The sequence below is a fragment of the Notamacropus eugenii genome, chromosome 1 (assembly GCF_028372415.1).
Source record: "Notamacropus eugenii isolate mMacEug1 chromosome 1, mMacEug1.pri_v2, whole genome shotgun sequence".
Taxonomy (NCBI): Eukaryota; Metazoa; Chordata; class Mammalia; order Diprotodontia; family Macropodidae; genus Notamacropus; species Notamacropus eugenii.
The window spans coordinates 784,261-809,969 of NC_092872.1; the positions used below are offsets into that span (position 1 = coordinate 784,261).

Sequence of the window (25,709 nt, forward strand, 5' to 3'; positions counted from 1 at the left end):
TGACTCTAATTTAGGCCTTTATCCCCTCTCTCTTCTTTCCTTAACTCTCCACTCTAATCCATCTTCCAAACAACAACTAATTTTCCTAAAATGCGGGTCCCATGTACACGTCGCCCTATGTAATCTATAATAAACTCCAGATGTGCCTTAACATTTCTAGTATTATTCTGGTATATAAACTCCTCTTTTGGCAATTAAAGTTGATCATAATCTGACTCCTCCAGTCTTCTCTACACTTACTCTCCTACAAACACTGTATGATCCAGTTACGCTGGCCTACGTGTTGTTCTGTGAACACAACACTCCACCCTCAGGCTGTATGCCCTTGAACAGGCCATTCCTCATGCCTAGATGCTCTCCTTCCTCACCTTCATCTCTTTTCTGGCTTCCTTCAAGTCTCAGCTGCTAGGATGTTCCTCTCTCAGATTACTTCATATCTACTCTCTATATGTCACCTATCTAGTTATGTCATTTTCCCCATCAGAACGTGAGGTCCTTGAAAGCAGATTCTGTTTTATCTTCCACTGTTATCTCCAACACACTTTAAGTGCTTAGTAAATGCTATGTTGTTTTCCTGTTACTAGAGAGTTTAAATGTGAGGGCGGAGGCAATTTTGTTTCTGTCTTTGTACTCCTGTTGCCTGGCACACAGTAGATGCTTAATAAATGCTTTATTGGATGACCAGCAATTTTACACAAAACAAATTATGAATCAACAAATTAACCAGCATTCCTTAAGTACTGATTTAACAGAAGAATCAATACTTTACTGAGACACCTTGGCTAGTGCTCCACAAGTGGCCCACACTCTAAATACAGCCCCCATAACTCTGAATTCTTCATCCAGGAGGTAGAACTTTTCCCACGCTGAAGTCACTAAGTTCACTCAAAAGATGAAATTGTCTCCTACTTTTACTAAGGACAAAGCATCTACTGTGTGTTATTCTTCACCCTGGCTTCAATTTCTCAGGTGTTTAGGAAGAGAGACATTGCTACCTGGGAGATATCTCATCACACATGGTGATTCTTATAAATGGCACTCAGAGAACCATGTTAAATGGTGGATAGGTTAAAAACAACTTCTCTCGACTACAATTCCTCTAATCAACCAGTGAATCAACATTTGTTAATGTTGATTTAAGCAATTTATTAAGCATCTACAATGTCAGGCATCATGTTAAGCATTAGGAATACAAAAAGAGGCAAAAGACAGTCCCTGTCCTCAAAGAGCTCACAATCTAAAGGACTTTCTCCTGTGCTCGCCAATCCTTAGGACAGATTCAGTGCTATACTATGGTGACAACTTCAAAAGCATTACATGGAAAGTTCATTAGCAAACACACTACACCAATATCAAAAGAGTTAAAATCACCTCATTTAGACACTAAAGTCATCTCTCAGAATCAGACAATATTACTGCTAGGCCCAGAAAAGACAGAACATACCCAATAGGTATAAGTAGGGAAATTCTTCAAACATTTCATTTATGATGGAGCAAAAAACTTCTTGTTAAAAATCCTGCCACCTCCTTTGAGGTTTTACCTAGGTTCTCCATCTTTGATTAGAAAAATGTTACTGAAGCATCTAGTTGTTGTTAATATGAAGACGTTCACTGTGCTCTTAAGGCCCTAAAAAGAAGTGTATGTCTTCAAGGGAACTGCTATTACTCACCCCCAGATCCCTAGATACAGAACTGATTTCATGTGGAAACAAAGAAAAGACACTGTTTAACATTTTATCCAAAATCATAGATTTGTGCTGCTGGCAGTAACAGGACCAAATGTCTTGATCAGGTTGCTCTACTGGAGATGGACCTATTCATTTCCAGAGAGTTCTACTCAGTTAACATTTATTACACAAAAATTATGGTGCTAGGCACAGGGGCATAAAGTCAAAAATGAAAATAATCCCACTCCTTAAGAAGTTTACATTTTACTGTGAAGAAACAATACTTACATAAGTCAATATAAAATATTTACAAAGTAATTTCAGCGGGGGGAGGGTGGGGTTGCTAACAATTGGGGAATTCAGGAAAGATTTAGTGTACTTTGTAGAGGAGGTAGAAATTGAACTTAGTTTTGACAAAAGTTAGGGATACCAAGAGGTGGGAGAAAGGGGGGTGGGGATTGGATGTTGTCTCCTCCTCTGGACAGGGACTGGTTTGCCTTTCTTTGTTTTCCCAGAACAGTGACAGGGGACATAGGGGACAAAGCTGTGCAAAGGGGATAGCGAGTAGGTCATTCTGCCTGGAAGATAGTCTGGAAGGGCTTTAAACGCTAAATACAGAGTTTGTTCACATGCCAAACAAAGACAGAGTGGCCTTCAACTGGTTGGTATGTATCTGCTGGGTCACAGCAGAATCAGTGTACGGGTACAAAGGCTATTTTACAGGACTGGGATGACAGTTTGGTACTTGAGCTTTGGTTTTTAAACTTGAAAGTCATCATGTATTTTAGGATACAGAGGCTTTTATTAAAACCAAGCTCCCAATGGCATCATCTCATAACAAATGATATGAATTTTAAGATAATTTATTTACGAGGCAACCTGAAAAAAATACAGCATTTAGTAATGGAATGTTTTACAGGGCTGTGCTGGAACCAGACCTAACCAGCATTTACACTTGTCAAACGCTGCAAGCCAGGGAAATTATTTATTGTTTTGTAGATCATCTAGACTTAAGGAAGCAATGGGCAAAATGTTTACGTACATTTACACTTAAAAGTGTGTCATTGGGCATATTTTTTTGTTTCTGAAGAGCTAGTTGTTAAATATTTACCAGCATACCAATGTCTATAACCTGTATCACAGTGATACTAAACCATAGGGAGAAAGCTAGAAAAGTTTATAGGGTTTGTATGTGGAAGCTACAGCCCTGTGAATTTGGTCTTTCTGTTTTAGGTAGCAAATGTACTTTTTTCCTCTTCCCGCCCACCCCAATAGACTATGGGTAGCTGTTACATCATTCATTTCCCTCAATGATAGATCTGACTTCTTCATTTAAAAGGGGAGTTTTTCATGTTCATAGAATTGCAGCTTTTTTTTAACAGGCTTATTCATTCTGCCTAACATTGAGTTGATTCCAAGAAAGCAGTTTTAGAAGAAATACAGGAAGAAATTCCTTAGAAACAGTGTTATACATGTGCCAAATGAGTGGCAAGTTGAACAGTATTGCATAAGGGTCTCTGTAGGGTTTGGATGTTACTGAAATTATTTGGTGAAGGCAAATTTATACAGGGGCTATGTCCCAATACTAAATAGAGGGCATTTCTGGAAATAGCTTATTGAAACAGCTTGCTAAAGGGTGAAATCTGATGAAGCTTGCACTCATCTGCTCTTGCTTTCTTCACTCTTTAGACATTAGTGAAACTCCTAAGGCAAGTGAGAAGATTCAAAGAAAAGTAAGAAAAGGTCCCTTCCACCTCCCCTAAGGCAATCAATAAATGTCATAAGTACATATTTAACTACAAAATGATGAGAATCATAATGACTAATATTCATAAAATGCCTCAAGACACTTTACACATATTTGTAAAACATAAATGTGGAGTTGCCCCCCTCATCCATAAGTTATAATCATTTAAATGTTGTAATGCTTAAACCACACTTCCCCAGTTTCTTAGATTGCCATAATATTTTTTATAAAGCTTTAAAATAATTTCCCTTCTTCCTATTAAGATTGTCACTCTCTTAGAGGAGATCAGATGAATCTGACTTGAATTACTCTTTATACAAGATTCAATCATTCAGGGGCGGAGCCAAGATGGCGGAGTAGAAAGACACATATATGCAGAGTCTCCCCACACAGCCTATAAAATACCTGTAGAGAGGGCCTCTCAACAAATTCTGGAGCAGCAGAAGTGGAGAACAATAGAGTGGAGGAGATTTCCAGCCCAGGGTGACCTGAAAGGCCCACGGGAAACGTCTGTTGCACTGGACGCAGAGCGGAGCCCAGCCCAGCCTTGGCTGAGCGGTGCAGCTCAAGAATAGCCCTTGGGGGTGGAATCTCCAGTTGAGGAATTCCCAGTCCCAGAAGGAGCGGGTTCAAAGATCCCTCAACCTACAGCCACCAAAGGTCAGTGACGGGGCTTTTTCAGCTGGCCAGGAAGGGAGAAGGGCCCTCCCATAGCTAAGGCAGCAGGCAGCCGCCTCAGAGGCTACATTGCAGGTGCAGCAGCCGCATACACTGTTGGAGCATAAAAACCCTGGGGGCACTGAGGAGCTGATCCTTGCCTCTGCCCTGTGTGGAGGCCCTGGGCAAGCTGGTCTTTGTCTCACACTGAATGGCAGCCCTGCCCATGCAGCTTATCTGAAAATCAGCCCCCAGTGCTAACTTGGGAATTGGAGGTCAGGTGGCTGTGGAGAGGTAACTGCTAAGATTCTGGGCACAAAAATCCCTCTCTGCGTCCAGACCAGTACATGCTGGATTGTGCCACCCTGGAGGAACTGAGATCTCACAGATTCCCAGAGTATACCCTACTCTTGATAAAGGACCCAAAAGTCAAGTAACTGGTTGGGAACAATGTCCAAAAAAGGGTAAAAAAATACGACTATAGAAGGTTACTTTCTTGGTGAACAGATATCTTCTCCCATCCTTTCTGATGAGGAAGAACAATGCTTACCATCAGGGAAAGACATAAAAGTCAAGGCTTCTATATCCCAAACATCCAAAATAAATATTCAATGGACTCAGGCCATGGAAGAGCTCAAAAAGGATCAAGTAAGAGAGGTGGAGGAAAAACTGGGAAGAGAAATGAGAGAGATGCAAGAAAAGCATGAAAACTGGGTCAACACCTTGCTAAAGGAAACTGAAAAAAATTCTGAAGAAAATAACACCTTTAAAAATAGGCTAACTCAATTGGCAAAAGAGGTTCAAAAAGCCAATGAGGAGAAGAATGCTTTCAAAAGCAGAAATAGCTCAAAAGCTCACTGAAGAAAATAGTTCTTTCAAAATTAGAATGGAACAGATGGAGGCTCATGACTTTATGAGAAACCAAGAAATCACAAAACAAAACCAAAAGAATAAAAATATGGAAGATAATGTGAAATATCTCATTGGAAAAAGAACTGACCTGGAAAATAAATCCAGGAGAGACAATTTAAAAATTATGGGACTACTTGAAAGCCATCATCAAAAAAAGAGCCTAGACATCATCTTTCATGAAATCATCAAGGAAAACTGCCCTGAGATTCTAGAACCAAAGGGCAAAATAAGTATTCAAGGAATCCACAGAACACCGCCTGAAAGAGATCCAAAAAGAGAAACTCCTAGAAACATTGTGGCCAAATTCCAGAGTTCCCTGGTCAAGGAGAAAATATTGCAAGCAGCTAGAAAGAAACAATACAAGTATTGTGGAAATACAATCAGGATAACACAAGATCTAGTAGCTTCTACATTAAGGGATCTTGGGCGTGGAATATCATATTCCAGAAGTCAAAGGAACTAGGACTAAAACCAAGAATCACCTACCTAGCAAAACTGAGTATAATACTTCAGGGGAAAAAATGGTCTTTCAATGAAATAGAGGACTTTCAAGCATTCTTGATGAAAAGAAAATTTCACTTTCAAACACAAGAATGAAGAGATGCGTGAAAAGGTGAACAGCAAAGAGAAGTCATAAGGGACTTACTAAAGCTGAACTATTTACATTCCTACATGGAAAGACAATATTTGTAACTCTTGAAACTTTTTTCAGTATCTGGGCAGTTGGTGGGATTATACACACACACACACACACACACACACACACACACAGCACAGGGTGAACTGAATAGGATGGGATCATATCTTTAAATAATGAAATTAAGCAGTGAGAGAGAAATATATTGGGAGGAGAAAGGGAGAAATAGAATGGGGCAAATTATCTCTCATAAAAGAGGCAAGTAAAAGACTTTTCAGTGGAGGGAAAAAGGGGGGAGGTAAGAGAAAAAAACATGAAGCTTACTCTCATCACATTTGACTAAAGGAAGGAATAAAATGCACACTCATTTTGGTATGAAAACCTATCTTACAATACAGGAAAGTGGGGGAGAAGGGGATAAGCAGGGTGGGGGGGAGGATGGAAGGGAGGGCAAGGGCAGGAGGGAGCAATTTGAAGTCAACACTCTTGGGGAGGGACAGGATCAAAAGAGAGAATAGAAGCAATGGAGGGCAGGATAGGATGAAGGGAAATGTAGTTAGCTTTACACAACACAACTATTATGGAAGTCATTTGCAAAACTACACAGATATGGCCTATATTGAGTTGCTTGCCTTCCCAAAGGGAATGGGTGGGGAGGGAGGGATGAAGAGAAGCTGGAACTCAAAGTTTTAGGAACAACTGTTGAGTATTGTTCTTGCAACTAGGAAATAAGAAATACAGGTAATGGGGTATAGAAATTTATCTTACCCTTCATAACAAAAGAGAAGATGGGGATAAGGGAAGGGAAGGATTTTAGAAGGGAGGACAGATTGGTGATAGGGGTAATTAGAATGCTCGGCGTTTTGGGGCAGGGATAGGGGAGAAATGGGGAGAAAATTTGGAACCCAAAATTTTGTGGAAATGAATGTTGAAAACTTAAATAAATAAATTTAAATAAGAAAAAAAGATTCAATCATTCATTCAATAATTCATTCCTTCAAATTACTGCTCCCAAAGAATTGGTCAATTATTACACAGTAAACAAGCATTTATTAACTTTTAACTATGTGCAAGGGACAGCTAGGTGGCACAGTGGACAGAGTGCCAGGCCTGGAGTCAGAAAGACTCATCTTGAGTTCAAATCTGGCCTCAGACTCTTACTAGCTGTGTGACCCTGGGCAAGTCACTTAACCTTGTTTGCCTCAGTTCCTCATCTGTAAAATGAGATGGAGAAGAAAATGGTAAAGCATTCCTGTACTTTGCTAAGGAAACCTCAAATGGAGTCATAGAGAGTCAGACATGACTAAAAAACAACTGAACATATGCCAAGCACTGTCTGAGTGCTACAGATACAAAGAAAGGTGGTCACCACCTGTCCTCAAAGATCTCACATTCATTTAAGGCAGACAACATTTAAACAACTATGAACATACAAGATAAATGGAGTGTAAATGGAAAATCATCTCAGAGAGAATGGGCAGCAAAGAGAGAGGCTGGGAAAGGGCTCCTGCAGAATGTAGGATTTAAACTGTGTCTTGAAGGAATCCAGGGAAACCAGGAGGTGAGGAGGATGACCATTTCAGGTATGGGGAGTGTGGGTAGGGAGTAGCCAGTGAAAATGCAAGTAGTTGGGAGATAGCGTTATATGCAAGGAACAGCAAGCAGTCCAATGTTGCTGGATCACATGGAAGAGAGAAAAGTATAAAAAGACTGGAAAGATATAAAGAAGAAAGGTTGCAAAGGGCTTTAAATGTCAGAGGAGTTTATAGTTGATCCTGGAAGTAATAGGAACAACTGGAGATTATGGAGGAGGGGAGGAATGTAGTGAGACCTGTGCTTTAAGGAAATAATTTGGGGAGCTGAATGGAGAGGATGGTTTGGAGTGAAGAGATGTGAGGCAGGAAGACCAAATGACTTTTATGCCAGGAGACCAAACATTTCTGACAGTCATGATGGAAAGGCTTTGAGAGATAATACTTTAGGGTATTTCTGAGGACCTGGCTACATTCTGTGGCTTATCATCAGGAGGTTTACTATTAGGCAATGAATTTTTTAATCATGGCAATCCACGAAACAAAGAATACAAAATGGCCCTGAGTCCTAAGCAGTCCCTTACATATCAGCAATGATAGTGTTAGGATGCGGGGTGGAGTGGAAAAAGGGATAGAGAGAGCCAAGAATCACATGATTTTTAGACATCAATAAGCATTAATTCAATTACTGGTCTCTAAATGTGAGAGTCTTGCCCTATGACCAGTGACTCAGCACACGACTAGGGAACTGTGCAATATCAACATTTACATTCTTGCTATAAATGAAACTAGAAGAGAAAAGGAAGTTACAGCTAAATTAAAGGACGGCTCTCAGGTAAATAAAGGGTTGCTGAACTTGGTTACTTGGTTTCCCTCCAACATCCTTAAAGCTGTGCTGCGTTAAGTGTGACCCTGGAGTACCCTAGGTCTAGTCCAGCTGCTCGGCTGTCCCAGCTTTTCTTTCAGGGCTATCTGAACTTCCTCATAAAGAATATCCTGGGCTGCCTTGGGAGAGTCCACATGGGGATCTTCTCCTCTGTTCTCCTTCCAGTTTCACTCCTAAATGACCTTTAGATGACTTTGCTTAGTTGAGTCTCTATCTAAGCTTGCTGGAAACTTGCTTTTTCCTCAATTATTTTAAGAAATAACACTTTTCATAATCTTCCACCACCCTTTGGATAAATTTTACAGACAAGTTTATTCTAACTCAGTGCTTGCTCCTGGTTTCCCTGTCTCTCTAACGGCAAAAAGACTAAATGTTCTCTGGCTGAAAGAGCATTTTGGCTCCTTTGGACTCACTATGTTGTTTGATTTAAATCATTTCAACTTTTAAAGGAAATGCTAGTAGTTTATGCCAGTGTCCTTTCTTTTATCCATTTTTCATTTTTAAAAGAGACCAGTGGGGGGAGGAGCCATGATGGCAGAGTAGAAAGACACACATACGCTACCTCCGAACCCACAGCCCATATATTACCTGTAAAGAAGAACTCCCAACAAATTCTGGAGCAGCAGAAGCCACAGAACAATGGAGCAGACAAGATTTCTGTTCCAGAGAGACCTGAAAACCCAACGCAAAAGGTCCGTCGCACACCGGACCGGAGCAGAGCCCAGCCCTGCTTTGGCTTCATGGCACCAAGAGGAGCAGATCAGAGCAGGCTTCAGGGACGGGATCTCCAGCACGCCACGAGTGTCCCTCCACCCACAGGCCCCAAAGGTCAGTGAGAGAGTCTTTTTGGCTCACCCAGAGGGAAGTGGGGTGTCTCCATAACTCAGGCCCCCTCAGGAGGCAGCAGCAGAGGCGGCTGCAGACAGGGACTCCCAAAGCAGGCTGAAGCCCTGATTCATTGTTGAAGGTCTCTGCATAAACTCCCTGAGGGAACTGAGCCCCATGTGGCGGCCCTGCCCCCACCTGAGCACCTGAACTTAATCTCACACTGAATAGCAGCCCTGCCCCTGCTGAAAGCTGCATTTGAATCTCAGACCCCAAGCCTGGCTGGGCGGATCTGGAGGCAAAATAGGTGTGGATAAGACACTCAGAAGTCAAGTCACTGGCTGGGAAAATGCCCAGAAAAGGGAAAAAAAAATAAGACTATAGAAGGTTACTTTCTTGGTGAACAGATATTTCCTCCCTTCCTTTCTGATGAGGAAGAACAATGCTTACCATCAGGCAAAGACACAGAAATCAAGGCTTCTGTATCCCAGCCCATCCAACGGGCTCAGGCCATGGAAGAGCTCAAAAAGGAGTTTGAAAATCAAGTTAGAGAGGTGGAGGAAAAACTGGGAAGAGAAATGAGAGAGATGCAAGAAAAGCATGAAAAGCGGGTCAACACTTTGCTAAAGGAGACCCAAAAAAATGCTGAAGAAAATAACACCTTGAAAAATAGGCTAACTCAACTGGCAAAAGAGGTTCAAAAAGCCAATGAGGAGAAGAATGCTTTCAAAAGCAGAATTAGCCAAATGGAAAAGGAGGTTCAAAAGTTCACTGAAGAAAATAGTTCTTTCAAAATTAGAATGGAACAGATGGAGGCTCATGACTTTATGAGAAATCACAAAACAAAACCAAAAGAATGAAAAAATGGAAGATAATGTGAAATATCTCATTGGAAAAACAACTAACCTGGAAAATAGATCCAGGAGAGACAATTTAAAAATTATGGGACTACCTGAAAGCCTTGATCAAAAAAAAAAGAGCCTAGACATCATCTTTCATGAAATCATCAAGGAAAACTGCCCTGATATTCTAGAACCAGGGGGCAAAATAAGTATTCAAGGAATCCACCAATCACCTCCTGAAAGAGATCCAAAAAGAGAAACTCCTAGAACATTGTGGCCAAATTCCAGAGTTCCCTAGTCAAGGAGAAAATATTACAAGCAGCTAGAAAGAAACAATTCAAGTATTGTGGAAATACAATCAGGATAACACAAGACCTAGCAGCTTCTACATTAAGGGATCAAAGGGTGTGGAATATCATACTTCAGAAGTCAAAGGAACTAGGACTAAAACCAAGAATCACCTACCCAGCAAAACTGAGTATAATACTTGAGGGGAAAAAATGGTCTTTCAATGAAATTGGGGACTTTCCAGCATTCTTGATGAAAAGACCAGAGCTGAAAAGAAAACTTGACTTTCAAACACAAGAATGAAGAAAAGCATGAAAAGGTAAACAGCAAAGAGAAGTCATAAGGGACTTACTAAAGTTGAACTGTTTACATTCCTACATGGAAAGACAATATTTGTAATTCTTGAAACTTTTCAGTATCTGGGTAGTTGGTGGGATTACACACACACACACACACATACACACACACACATACATACAGCACAGAGTGAATTGAATAGGATGGAATCATATCTTAAAAAAATGAAATTAAGCAGTGAGAGAGAAATATACTGGGAGGAGAAAGGGAGAAATGGAATGGGGCAAATTATCTCTCATAAAAGAGGCAAGTAAAAGACTTTTTAGTGGAGGGAAAAAGAGAGGAGGTGAGAGAAAAACATGAAGTTTACTCTCATCACATTCAACTAAAGGAAGGAATAAAATGCACACTCATTTTGGTATGAAAATCTATCTTACAATACAGGAAAGTGGGGGAGAAGGGGATAAGCAGGGTGGGGGGGAAGATGGAAGGGAGGGCAAGGGGAGGAGGGAGCAATTTGAAGTCAACACTCTTGGGGAGGGACAGGATTAAAAGAGAGAATAGAAGCAATGGGGGGCAGGATAGCATGGAGGGAAATATAGTTAGTCTTACACAACACGACTATTATGGAAGTCATTTACAAAACTACACAGATATGGCCTATATTGAATTGCTTGTCTTCCAAAGGGAATGGGTGGGGAGGGAGGGATGAAGAGAAGTTGGAACTCAAAGTTTTAGGAACAACTGTTGAGTATTGTTCTTGCTACTAGGAAATAAGAAATACAGGTAAAGGGGTATAGAAAGTTATCTGGCCCTACAGGACAAAAGAGAAGATGGGGACAAGGGAAGGGAGGGATGATAGAAGACAGGGCAGATTGGTGATAGGGGCAATTAGAATGCTTAGTATTTTGGGGTAGAGGAGGGGACAAATGGGGAGAAAATTTGGAACCCAAAATTTTGTGAAAATGAATGTTAAAAATTAAATAAATAAATATAAAGTTAAAAAAAAAAAAAAAGACCAGTGGTATAAGAACTCACCATGTGATAAAAGTTCTTAGGAAAACTAGAAATCATAGACCAGTATTTTCCACCATTTACCAAGTCAAAATGGATACATGACCTAGACATAAAGGGAGATATTATAAGTAAAGTCAGAAGAGCATGGAACATATTACCTATCAGATTTACGGATGGGAGAAGAATTAATCAGTAAACAAGAGAGTACAGTGGGATATAAAATAGATAACATTATATCCAATTAAAGTTCTATACAAATAAAATCAATGTAGGCAAGATTAGAAGGAAAGTAGAAAATTGGAGGTGGGGATTTATAGATAGTTTCTCAGATAAAGGTCTCATATCTCAAATATATCTCATATCTTAAAGAAATGAATCAAAAACATAAGAATACAAGTCATTCCCCAACTGACAAATAATTAGAGGACAGGCAGTTTTTAGAAGAAACAAAAATTATACACAGTCATAAGAAAAAATGCTCTAAATCATTATTGATTAGAGAAACACAAATTTAAAGAACTTTGAGGTACCAACCTTACACCAATCAAATTGGCTAAAATGATAAAAGGGGAAAATGACAAATGTTAAGAGGAGATGGGGAAAAACTGAGACATTAATACACTGTTAGTGGAACTGTGAATTGATTCAACCCTTTTGTAGAGCAATCTAGAATTATGCCCAAAGAGTTATAAAACTCTGACCTAGCAATACTACTCTTAGATCTGTTTCTCAAGGTGATAAGGGAAAAAGAACAAGAATTTATATGTTCTAAAATATTTATATCAGCTCTCTTTGTGGCAGTGAAGAACTGGAAATTGAGGAGATGCCCATTAATTGGGGTATGGCTAAACAAGTTGTGGTATATGACTGCAATGGAATACTACTGTGCTATAAGAAATGATGAACTGGTTGATTTTAGAAAAATATAGAAAGACTTGTATAAAATAATGAAAAGGAAAGTAAGCAGAAACCAGAGAACACTGTATACAGTAGCAGCCATATTGTTCAAAGAATAATTGCAAACAACCAGGTTATACTGAGTACTATAACTACTCAGATCACCTATAAAGGACCTATGAAGGAAGATGCTATCTACCTCCAGAGGAAGAACTGATAAACAGAAGTATGCATAGTACGGTTTTACACATATATATTTATGATTTACATAAATGTGAATCAAATGGTGGCCTTATCTAGTGCGAGGTGGAGAAGGAGATAATTTGAAACTTAAAATGTAAACAAAAGAAAAAGAGTGCATTACCTGCAGTAATTTTCATAGTGGTCTTTTTGCAAATGCTTACTATGTAACAGGAAGATGATTAAACATTCCATGAAATTTGTTCTTGGATATATGAAAATGAATGAATGAAAAATCATGAATGAAGTACTTACTATGTACCTGGCACTGTACTAGGTACTGGGGATACAAATACAAAAGTGAGGCAATGCCTGCCCTCAAGGAACTTACATTCTGATTTTTATTGATGTCATTTTCTTTTACATTATTTCAATTTCTCAATCTATCCCTTTCCCTCTGAGGGCCAGGGTGAAATATCATGATCTCTGGAGGTCTAGTTGGAAAGTACAAAGTCCTATGGGAAGGTGAACAATACAAAAAACTTCTCCATAATGTTCTATTCTAATGTTCCGTCTTGGTATGGAAGTAATCCTGGATTCTTAAAGATAATGCCAGTAGAGTGGTAGGTAAGTGGCATGGTAGAAAGAGCGCTGGGTCTGGAATGAAGAAGATTTGAATCTTTATCCTCAGACACTAGCTGTGACCTTTAGCAAATCGCTTAATTCTGCCTGCCTCAGTTTCCTTAACTGTAAAATGGGGATGACCACAGCACCTATCTCCTAGGATTATTGTATGATTCAAATGAGATAAGTTGTTAGCACAGTGTCTGGCACATAATACATACTTATTAAATACTTGTTCCCTTTTCATTCCCCAGAGTACAAGTTCTGGCAGATTTCATCATATTAGAAAGTACAGTCCTGGCAACACACTGTCTGCTTTCTGAGGATAAGTCTAGAAAAGCACTGAGAGGATCTTTAACAGCAGACTGGCCCCTTGGTGATGAATCATTTGGCCTAGGCAACCTGTGAAAAAAAGAAAAACACTAAATGGCCCTCATTCCTATATAGTGGGTGCTCCTACTTCTACATTGATACAAGCAGGACAGTGACTATAACTGTGATTTCATTGGTAAAGATAGGTAAACTCCCTCTATCAATGCAGGTCTGCACTTCCTCTGCAACTTAAGATTTAAAGGAGTTCCTTAGAGTACTGAGAGGTTAACCACTTGTCCAGGGTCACAGAGACAGCAAGTGCCCAAGGTAGGATTTGATATGTGTCTCTGTGGCTCCAAGGCTAGTGGCTTTCTACACTAGATGACTAAGAATTATAGTTACTGAACATTCACATGGCTATTAGTAATCTGAATGTGAGATCCCTCCAGAAACCAAGGAATAGGTGGGTATGTATCCCTTAAGAAAGTCTGTGACACAGAAGATCCATTAAAAACAAAATATCCCTAATAACCCACTTTGTGGCAGCAAATGAGTCCCTATCAATAGGAAAGTGGCTGAACAAATTGAAGTATGTAAGTATACTGGAACAATACTATGCTAACAATAAACAATGATTACAATTTCAGACAAACATTAGAAGACTTATAATGTCGTGATGATGAATGAAGAAAGTTTCAGTAAAAGAACAATATACACAATGACTGTAATACGGTGATTGATAACAACACTAAAAAGCCACCAAACTAGGGATATGCTGGTAAATGTTGAACAACCAAATAACACTTTTAAGTTTGACATGCATTTATGAGCATTTTCTTTATTACTTTCTTAAGTCTAGACAAGAGGTGTTAAACTCTGTCCACAAAATCAGAATGTAACTAGAAAATGTTTAACAAAATAAATAAAAATATAATACAACACAGTTAACGTTAATTCGTGATTTTCTAAGTAAATATATGGCCTATAGGGATCCTGTATCTGAGTCTGATACCACCGGTCTAGACAATTAAGAAAACAATAATTCAAGCCTGATTTATATGGCATCTTTCAATTTCCCCAGTGGTAATCATAATGAAAATTTAACAATCAGCTCTTCTGAGCTGGGATGAACTGGCTCCAGCATACTCCCAAGTCAAATTCTGATGAAATGAATATTCTCAGTTCTGGAGAAATGAGAAAGAAGCACTCTCAAGTGAAAAGATTGGGCTATGAATATATACATTGTGTGAATGTGTAGATGCACTGTCAGTAGGTTTCACTTAAAATGCTACACTTTGCTATAGGGAAGGGTTTATTGAGGGCAGAGTAAGATGAAATGACTCATGAAAACCAAAACTACCAATAAAACTTTGAAAAATAAATTTTGAAAATTCTTGTTGATGATAATAGCAATGTAAGTAGTCCAAGGACAGTGATAGGCCAGGCTAGCTTGTTTTAAAAGAATCAATCACCAGGGTCTTTCTACATTCATAAGTCCTTGGAAAACAGAACTACTGAAAATAAGGTACCGTGACAAAAGAATTTCTAGCTTAATTTTCTTACCACCATTTACTTAGGACAAAGCAGGTCACATAACTACCTACAGCTTGCAAAATCAATGGAGACATTCAACTCTACTAACAGTGTTAACTTGTTAGTTTGCAAATTCTGGTTTGGGATATAAAGCTCCAGCTCACACGTGCTCATATCCTATTTTCCCTGTAAGGATCTTTCCCTTTCTGCCATCTGTTCTTTGATGTGTAAATAATTACCTTGCTTTCCGCTTTCTGTAAATTCCCTTGATCTATCCGACCTATGTAACTACAACCTATAAAAGGATGCTGAAGCTGAACCTCAAGCTCAGGGCTCACTGATTTTTATATACGTCCATCTATGCTCAGAGCACATAACCCAGATACGGGGACTCTGCCCCCTATGACAATGGCTTCCTTGCTATTCCTTGAACAAGGATTCCTCTCAGCTCCAGGCTGTTTTCCTTTTGCCTCGAATGCTTTTTTTCCTCATCTCCCATCTTCTAGTTTCTCTGGCTCTCTTCAAGTTTCAGCGAAAATCTCACTTTCTACAGGAAGCTTTTCCAATGTCTCTTAATTCTTGTGCCGTACCACTCTTTACTATTTACTATTTATCCTGTACATAGTTTGTTTGTACAAAGATATTTTCATGTTGTCTCCTCCATTAGATTGTGAGCTCCTCCAAGAAAATTTTGTCTTTTGCCTTTATCTCCAAGACTTAGTACATATGCCTGTAAGTAAATGCTTAATAAATGTTTTTTAACTGACTGTCTGTCTAATGGAGGGAAGACAAATACAAGGGAATGATAGTCTGGGAAGAACATTTTGACTTGGAAAGTTATAGATGTTGTGAATGGAGTCACAGGTTGATACTTCCTTTCCAGAAGCATTAACAAGAGTACATTTATTTAATTTTTAATATCTGTCTAAATTCCTAATCACGGTTTCTTTTAGCACATTACTATTCCATTACACTCATATGCCTCAATTTATTTAGATCTGAAGAGGGGAAATTGGACTAGGGGCAAGAGAGGGAGGGTAGACATAAGGTGCCTAGTGAAAAGATGGTTTGGGAGTGAAGTATAGCATGATGAGCTCCAGGCCTAGATGTGGTAGATGGTATGAGACAGTTCCCAATCAGGAAGACAACAGTACAGGGACAAAACTGTCCAAGGGTCCATGCATAACCATCAACAACACAGAAAAAAGAGCCTCTCAAAACATGCATTTCCTCCATCTGAGAAGCTGGGCTAGAAACTTCATCAGAGATCACTTATTTTTTTCTTTTAAAAATATTCCTGATGCAGTTAGATCAAATGGGGAAGACATATTATAAAGGGTCTTTATATGCCAGGCTGAAGGGTAAGTACTGTATTTGTGGAGCTAGTGAGAGTTCCAGAGAGTTCTAAGTGGTTGAAATCTGTGCCTCAGAAAGTCTATTTTGGCTTAATGGAAGGTGAATTGGAAAATGAAAAGACTGCAGAGGCAGGGAGACCAATTAGGAGGATACTACAAAAGGCCCTGGGGAAAGTGATAAATCTTGAGAGGTCTCAGAGAACTAATGAATGAAGGTGCAAGAGCATGCACTTTTAATACAATGCCATTTTTTTCAAATCTTTCCGTTCATAGCAGGATTCAAGGAAATAGAATAAAAAGGGGGCAGGGCATAGGGGGTGTCTACAACTCAAGAAAGTAAGAAACACACTTGTTAGGTTTTCCAAAATAACATCACAACAAGAAGTTAGCTAAAATTTTCAGAAATGGTCACTGAGTTGTTAAAAAGAAAACAACAGGAGCTGCCATTCATCTTATGCTTTAAGTGAAGTTTACAAAGAGCTTTGCAAATATCTCTCCTGGTCACTGCAAGAATACTGTGTGGTAGGACAATGTCAATAAACATTCATCAAGCACTTACTCTGTGCCAGGCTAAGCACTGGGGACACAAAGAAAGGCAAGACTGTCCCCAACCTCTAATGGAGGAAGACAACACCAAAAAAGGAGCTGAAAAGTGTAGAGGATGAAGGAAGGGAAGGAAGGGTTCCTGGCTCAGTGACATGATGAAGTCCTTCAAGGGGAAATGATAAAGGGTCTGCGCTGGAGCCCTTTCTTAAAAGGGGGATCTGGGAGGAAGCCTCCAAAATCCATCCACCCTTCACATTCTCCAAAAAGAGGGAGAGAGGTGCCTGTTGGGCAGGAATACTGAGGAAGTATGAATTTCAAAGTTGATTTCATCTTGCAGGAACATGATGATGATGAACAGGTGAGCAGCCAAGTGGGAAGTGGTAGGGTTCTACTTTCAGCCCCCTCCTTAAATAAAATGATTGGGGAGGAACTCTCCAAAATCTATTCTCCCCCCTCTTCAGTCAGAGGGAGAAAGGAGTCCAGGGGATAGGGAATACCGAGGAGGTGTTAATTTCAGAGCTGATTTCATCTTTCAGGGAGATGAGCTAGTTTTAATCAAAAGCAATGAAATTTTTGGAACTAAGAATAACACTACCTTCTCCCTGATGTTTTGCCTCAAAATTTCTCATTATAAAACTCTGGGCAAGTATTAGCTCTCTACCCATCAACTATACCACACCATTTACAAGAAAGCTGAGTAAATTCCAAAAAACAATTATCTGTAAACCCCAATATCACAAAAGAGCCCCTGTCCAACCTACTGGAAAGCTCCATGTTCACTATTTTCATTACAGAAAAACAAAACTGCTTAATGCAGCTAATTAAAACCCTCATCAAATCTTTTCAAAGCAATGGAAATTCTGAAATTAGTCCAACTTTGCCAACATAAGCTACAACAACCCATGTCACTGCAATTTAAATATTGGCTTTCAGTTAGAAAATATAAAAGCAATCCCCTAAAACCAAACCCTTCGAAAAGCCATTTAAAGTTCCTTGTCTGCACCTACCTCACTCCCCATTGGGTCTCTCAAAGTCTGATCCAAGAATAACTTCTTTGGAAAAATTCCTGTTCTTCCCACTCTAAGTTACTACGCGTTTTCCTCTATTCTCATTTCTGATCTTGTTGAAAAATATGGCTCGATTTTAACCTTCTCTCAGACAAAAACATGTAAACGAACAGGAAGAAGAATAACCACAGTTTCCTCCTACAAAATCCCCTGACGTTTGCCCACACACAAAATAGAAAAGCATAGTCGGGCAATCCCACAGAACTACTGCCAGGAACCAAAGAGGCCTAAGTGTACACCACAATGCAGAAGATAGACATATCTTTATCACTGCCTCCAATACATATAGCTCTGTAAATACCCTTCCCCCATCTATCACTAGTAGTATCACTGACTTATTTTGTAAGCTTGAATTTTTCATGTACTTTTTTATAGGAAATTATATAGATCAACACTAAAAATGTACTGTCAAAAACCTTCTCATTCATACTAGATTGCATTCTTAGACTAGGTTTTAACAAATTAACATTGTGCATTGATGGTTGGTTAACACTATATGCTGGATTTCAGAATAGTCACTGTGACAAGTATAAACGCTGTTCCATTTCCACTTTCTTTCCCAGCGTCCTCTGCTTCTGAGGAAGGTTAGAGTTGGGGAATAAGACCATTACAATCCCTTTAGAAGACTGGAAACTCCTTGAGGGCAGAGATCTTCTTACTTGGGTTTCTGCATCCCCACAGCTTGACAACACCTGGCACACAACTGGTACTTAACACTGGCAGACAGAGTTTACCAAAAGTTCACCTAAACTCAAACCTCCCCCTAGACTGGCCATAGGTGTGAAGGGAATCAGCAAAGGGTAGTGCTATTTGCCCTTGAAGGAGAGGAAATGTTTCCTCACAAGAAGAGAAAGGATGAAGGTGAAGGAGGGTTAGGCATTCAGACAGGGAGATCACAGCAACACAGAAGGAGGGCAAAGCAGGACATGAAAGGGGAACTAGGTGATAAGAGTGGTTGTACTGTTCTAGATGGTGGAAGGCCTTGAATGCCAGAGTTGGGAAATTTTATTTGGAAGGCAACAAGAAGGTACTGAAAAGTTTTAAGCAAAGTGGTGACCTGATAACATCTGTACATAAGAAGATTAATCTTGGAGGGAGGGGGAGAGGGGAAGAGAACCTCCAAGACCTAGTTGAAGGTTATTTTGAAAGCAATAAAGGTCTAGATTAAGATGTTTAAGATGTGGCTTTAAAGTTCAGGAATAAGTAAGGTTTACAGAAAAAGACTTGGGAGCTATTTGTATAGCGAAGGTAGCTGAAGTTATAGAATTAAATGACATTGCCAAAGAAGAGAGAAAAAAGATAAGGAGGCCAAGTGAAGAGATAGAATTACCATGTATATGCACAAATATTTTGAAGTATCAGACTAAAATTCCTATTGTACTAAAACTGATTAATAAAATGTAATATTCTTTGATGGATCAAAAGGCACTCCAGCATCTCACAACAGTAGAGTCATAATTAAGAACGTTATCATTGTACACTCTACAGGCTACTTATGATCTCATCTTCAACAGAAACTTCTCTCCAAACTCACTCATGATCTCTTACTGCCAATCTAAAGGTTTTTTCTCAGTTCTCATCTTTCTTGATCTCTCTAGTCTTTGACGAGGCTCATCACCTGCTCCTCTGATACTTTCTTTTCTCCTCTCTAGGTTTCGCTGACTGGTTTTTCTTGGTTCTCCTACCTGTCTGAACTGAGGGCCATCTCCAGTTGTCCTGATCTGTATCTTGTCATTGGACCCAGATGGCTCTGGAGGAGAGAGTGAGGATGGTGACTTTGCACAGCCCTCCTTCACTTAAATCTAATTCACCTGCAAGTCATGGAGTCACATTCCTGATGTCAAAGGACAAACAAAAACCTGTCTGAACTGCTCTACTCTGTCTTTTCTCCTCACTCTTCCTCTGCATCATGCTTGCTAACACAGGAGTCTATCATTATTTAATTGAATTTAATTTTCACCTGCTATGGCTAAGTGAATCTTCTCTTGTTAACTACTGAATGACCTGCAAGTCTCTAATATCAAATATAAACACCAAGGAAATGAATGGCTTGAGTCAGACCCACGCTAGAATAGAAGGCTTATCTATGAACACAGAAGAGGGACTGGAACCCAGGTCTTTAGGACTCCCAGTCTAGAATGATATCTTCTACACCATTCTGTTTCTGAACTCAGGCAAATCTTCATCTTATTAAAAAAAAAAAAGTTTGACCAGAAAGCTGACCTGAGTAACTCATTCTGAATCTTGACTTGGACTCAGAAGCCTCCTGATGGTTGTGTTTAGCTGCTTACTGTTAAAACACCTTCTCTAGTTTTTCTTCAGTTTGGCTGTGGATAATACAGCTCAATAAATCCTTTCTGTGAGGTCACCTTTTGCAGCCTGCTTCTGAAGAAATTTTCCCAAATGATGCCTCTCCTTTGGTCACCTTTTGCATGAAGGAATGCATGAAATTAGTGTCTTGCTTCTGGAAACAATGAACCTTGTGAGTAGATTCCTCCAAATATAAAAGGGTTTTGAACCACCTTAAAGAGCAGAAAGGTATCCCTTATTTCTCAATATAGTGGAGTGAAAAATTTTAAAAAATCCAACACTTTGGTAGAAAAAGAGGAAGAGAAATTAAGATCAAATTTTAATTTCAGTTTTATACTTAAAGATCACTAAATATTTATTCTTTTACTCAATCAACTTTGAAGCAATTAAGACCCAATGTTCATAAAAATTTGGTTTCTCTGGATAGAAGTCTGGGAGACATTGACAGGAAATTAGGTTACATTTGCAATAATGAATAAGTATTTCTTGAATACCCAGTACTACCCTACCACTATAAGGCCTAGGAAGTACCATGAAAGCTTGACATTCCTTACCTACAAGGTTCTTCACACAGTAGGTATTCAATAATTGTTGTTTATTGATGGGAATATCTGAAATAGTGCTCACATGATATATAATTTTTTGATGATAATAATGGCTGATACTTAAATAGAACTTTTAAGATTAACAAAGTAACTAACCTATGTTACCTTCTTTGGTATTCATAAAAATCATCTAAGGTGGGCATTACAGGCATTATTATCCTATTTTATAGATGTAACTGAGGCTTAGAGAGATTAAATGACTTGACTGAATTATAGTTATAATATAGAAGGAAACTTAAAGGTATGATGTTAGAAAAACTTTCCTTTACTACTGTCATTTCCAATGAATGAAAAATGTGGTACTTGTTAAAGAGCACTTATAATTAAGTTAATGACTACAACTATATTTAATCAGCCACCCTTTCCAAGTTGCAGATATATCAAGTGCTACTATCTATCCAAGAGAGAAAAAAAAAGGAGAGTAACAAAAGAGGGACCAACTACAATAGACAAGAGAGAGAAAAGACAAGATAAAACATTGGTGATCTGATCAAGTAGTCTTATTTCTACTTCACGATCACTTTAAGGGCACCAAAATGTCTGGCATTAATATTCCCTCCCTAGATATAATCTCTAATAAAACTATAAATGTCCAATGTTAAGTACAATCTTTGAAAAAGAGCTTTTATCAGGTCTCTCTCGACTCCCACTATTGTAAGAGATTATTTGCAAGAGAAATGAAATCATAAGCTAACTATTTCTTACTGTGCTTGAAAGTACCACCTCTCCCTCCAAAAAGGCCTCTGTTATCTAGGGGTGATCGATACCCAATAAGCCTAGCTCATTGTAAACATTGTTATGGGAGTCAAACTTTGCTGCCTCTAATACGTACTAACTGGGTAACTCTCACAAGTCATTTAATCTCAGTCTATTTCCTCATTTGTAAAATGGAGACACAGCACCCACTTCATAGGGTTGTTATGAGATCCAATGAAGTACGTAGTTTAACAAGCCTTTTGCAAACCTTAAAGAATCATATAAACGTGAGCTATTATTACTGATATTTGTTACTAATATTATTAACGAGTAGTAATGCTAGGAAGTAATCAGTCAACATTTTGATAGCCAATAGGTTCGCTTCTAATGATTAGTCTCATTCCTAGCTGACATTTATATAGATTTGCAAATCACTTTGCATACTTGAACTTTTCTGAGTTTCACAACTAATTAGTTTTGTTTTTATTTCTTATTTATTAAGTGCCTCCTAGAACAGTCCATGGCATGAGATGCTTAATAAATATTTGTTTATTAATTTATTATCCTACAGAGTCTCAGTTGACCCAACAGAGGTCCCTGTTCATCTGTAAACAGTGATTAGGTTCCTTTTAATTCAGATTGGGGAAAAACTGAGGAAGAACAAGAGTATAGGGTTGTTTGAAACAAAATAAAGAAAAAGCAAGGAATTTATACACATGATAAAGTTCTGATATGCAATTTTTTTTTAAAGCAGAGAACTAGGCTTAGCTTGTCTTGCAAATGTAAAACAGTATCCTCAGAGAAAGAACTGATGGTGTCTGAATACAGATTGAAGCATACTTTTTTACTTTATTTTTCTTGACGTTTTTCTTTTTTGATCTGTTTTCTACCACATGACTATTATGGAAAAGTTTTCATGACTACACATGTATAACCTATATCAAATTGCTTGCCTTCTCAATGAGGGGGTGTATGGAGGGAGGAAGGGAGAGAATTTGAAACTCAAAGTTATAAAAATGATTGTTAAAAATTGTTTTTAAACGTAACTAGGGAAAAATAAAATGCTAAATAAGCAAAAACAAAACAAAACCTCAAACCATCATTTTTCCTAAACAATAGAAATATGACATATTTGCATCTTTTATATTTTATTACATAGGATAATCTGCATGCAAAGATGTATACATTTCACAAGTATGCAAACATACAGATAGTACTGAATTAATCAATTAAGTGTGTGGTAAAAAAAAAAATGTGAAACAGTTTTGGTGGACTGGAATGCCAACTTGGCTAGAACAGGTGTGGGCTGTGGTATGGCAGCAGATGTTACCGACATCTGGTATGTAGTAGAAGTGGTTTGACAATGATGATCATAAGTTTATATTTAATCCAGGATGCTTTTGATGGCAGCTGCTTTGAGTTGAGGTTGTGGGGGTTAAACCAAATTGCCTCTGAGGTCCCTTCCAACTTAGAAGTTTTATGACTATAATTCCAAGCTTTATTAGTTATGGGAATTAGAGATAATGATAGATAACATCTCAATACTAGGGACTGTACTAGGTATGTCTGAAAAGACAACCACTCATTAATTCAACAATCATTGATTAAGGAGCTACTGTAATGTGCCAGACAATTTGCTAAGTGCTAGCGAAATAGAGACAACCTGAAACAGTACCTGGGGTGCCTTACATTAGAGGGAGATTGTGAACAAAGACACATAAATATAATATATTCATAGGAAGTGCAAAGTCACTTGGGAGTGAAAGAAACAGAAATACAATACATAGGGAAGAGTGAGTAGAACACTAGTCACCTGGAGATGTACATTAAGCCTGGAAGAGTATGGTGGGATGACAGTGAACAGCTTTAAAGGACAAACAGTAGTTTCTATTTTGTCACAGAGAACAGGCAGCCAAGGGACCTTTGTGAGCAAAGCAGTAATACACAGTTGGACTAAAGCTTCAGGAATTTCAATTTGACAGCTCTGTGGAGGACACGCTTAAGATAGGGGAACCAATGAGGAGACTATGTTAGTAACTCCAAATATACAGGGGGCAGTCAAAGCAAAGAGGCCTCAGATTTGTTATGCTTGGTCCCAGAGTTTAGAATTGTGGAATTTGGTGACAGACGACCTAAGTTCAAATTTCATTTGACCTTCTGTGGCCTCAGTTTCCTCATGGAAAGGGGTTTAACTAGATGATCTCTCTGGAGAACAACTCTTTTAGGTATTACAGTCTTGGTTTTGGGGGGTTTCTTGATCTGCCACATCAAATTGACTCATTAAGTTTGTACTACTTGAAAATCCTCAGATCTTTTTCGTAACAACTGCTGTCTAACCAAATCTGCCCCATCTTATACTCACAAAGCTAATTTTTTGTACTTAATTATCTTATTTAATTTTATCTTAGAACATTCAGCCGAGTGACTCTAGTCAGTCAAAATCCTTGGGAATCCTGCTTCTTATCTTTCAGTGTTAGCTGTCCCTCCTAGATTTGTGTCATCTGCATATATGATGAGCATGCCATCTATTCCATTATCCAAATTACTTCTAAAAATGTCCAACAGCATAAGGCAAAGCACAGATCCTTGAAAACCTCTTGTCATACTGACACTGAACCATTAACTATTCTTTATACAATCTGGCCCTCTGTCCAGGGCACTCACTTTTCTCCCTCCATTATCGGCTAGAAAGTGTTTTTGTAAGTTGATAATAGAACATTTATTAAGCACTAAGTATGTTCCATGCATTCCTAAGTTCTAGAAATACAAATACAAGTAAAAATACAAAGGATTTATTCTAATAGAGGTAGACAACACATACAAGGAAACTAGAAGATGAAGGATTCTGGGTAGCAGGGGCAAAGCTGATGATGAGAAGTAAGCAAACATTTATTAAGTACCTACTGTATGCTAGGCATTCTACTAAGCACTGGGGATACAGAGAAATGTAAAAGATAGTCTTTGATCTGGAGGAGATCATAACACGCAAATAACTATGTGGAAACTATATATAGGATCACTTGGAATTAACAGACAGAAAGCACTAGAATTAAGGTAGATCAGGAAAGACTTCCTTTAAGAAGGTGGGATTGTAGCTGAGAGTTAAAGAAAAGGAGAGAATTCTAGGCAAGGGGAATGGCTTAGGGAAATGACTGTACTCAGGAGATGAAGTCAAGAAGACCAAGGCTGCCAGTGTTGATGGACTCAGGAGTAAGATAGGGATATGGTGTTAGAAGACTGGGAAGCTGGGAGGGGTGTACTGATTATGAACACACCAAACAAAGAATTGTATATTTGATCCTGGAGATGACAGGCAGATATTGGAGTTTACTGAGTTGCCAGAGTGGGAGGTTAGGGGGTGGGAGAGAGGTAGAAGAGATGACATGGTCAGATCTGGGCTTTAGAAAGATCACTTTGACAGACTACAGCAGATTGAAACTTGTAGCAGGGAGACGAACCAGCAGGCCATTTCCATAATCCAGGTATAAGGTGGTGGTACTGTCAGAGGACAAAAAGAGGCTGTTGTTTACAGTCATTTCTGACTCTTCATAACCCCATTTGGGATTTTCTTGGCAGAAATACTAGGGTTGCCATTTTCTTCCCCAGCTCATTTCATAGATGAGGAAACTGAGGCAAATAGGGTTGCCCAGGGTCACAAAGCTAGTAAGTGTCTAAGGCTAAATTTGAACTCAAGAAGATGAGTCTTCACGACTCCAAGACTGGCACTCTATTCACTGAGTCATCTAGCTGTCACCTAGCATACAAGAAATGCTACAAAAGTAAAATTGAAAAGCTTTGGTTTCACATTGGACATGAAGGATGAGAGAGAGGAATTAGTGACAACTAGGTTGGGAGCCTAGGTGACTGAGGGAATGGTAGTGCCCTTATGGATAGTAAGGAAGCTTAGAAGTGTGGAGGGTATGGGTAGAAAGATAATGGGTATAGAGGGGAAAGATAATGAGTTCAGTTTTGGACATTTGTATTTTAAGATATCTAGGGCATGTCTAGTAGGCAATTGGAGATGTCCAACTGGAAGTCAGGGAAGAGATCAGAGCTAGATATGTATATTTGTGAATCATCAGCATAGGGATCATAATTAAATCCCTGGCAGATGATGAGATCAACAAGTGAAACAGTATGGATGGAAAAGAGAAGAGGACCCAGAAAGAGAATCCTGTGGAACACCCATGGTTAATGGTTGTGACCTAGATGAAGGTATAGTAAATGATAGAAGCCTGAGAAATAATCAGAGATGTAGAAGGAAAACCAGGAGAGGG

General features: G+C 38.9%; 1 protein-coding gene across 5 annotated transcripts in view; it reads right to left on the bottom strand.

Moving 5' to 3' along the window:
• CCM2 (CCM2 scaffold protein) overlaps positions 1-25,709 on the bottom strand; it is a 201,450-nt gene that overhangs the window by 108,777 nt on the left and 66,964 nt on the right. The window contains exon 1 of one of the 5 annotated variants that reach the window (XM_072649492.1): positions 17,762-20,386. The exons of 3 other annotated variants lie outside the window; for them this stretch is intronic. In XM_072649492.1, the coding sequence (XP_072505593.1) occupies positions 17,762-17,773 (12 nt within the window). In that variant the 5' untranslated portion in view covers positions 17,774-20,386. Of the gene's footprint in view, positions 1-11,328; positions 11,380-17,761; positions 20,387-25,709 lie in introns of those variants that run through there. One more of the 5 variants, XM_072649468.1, reaches the window with a different exon arrangement.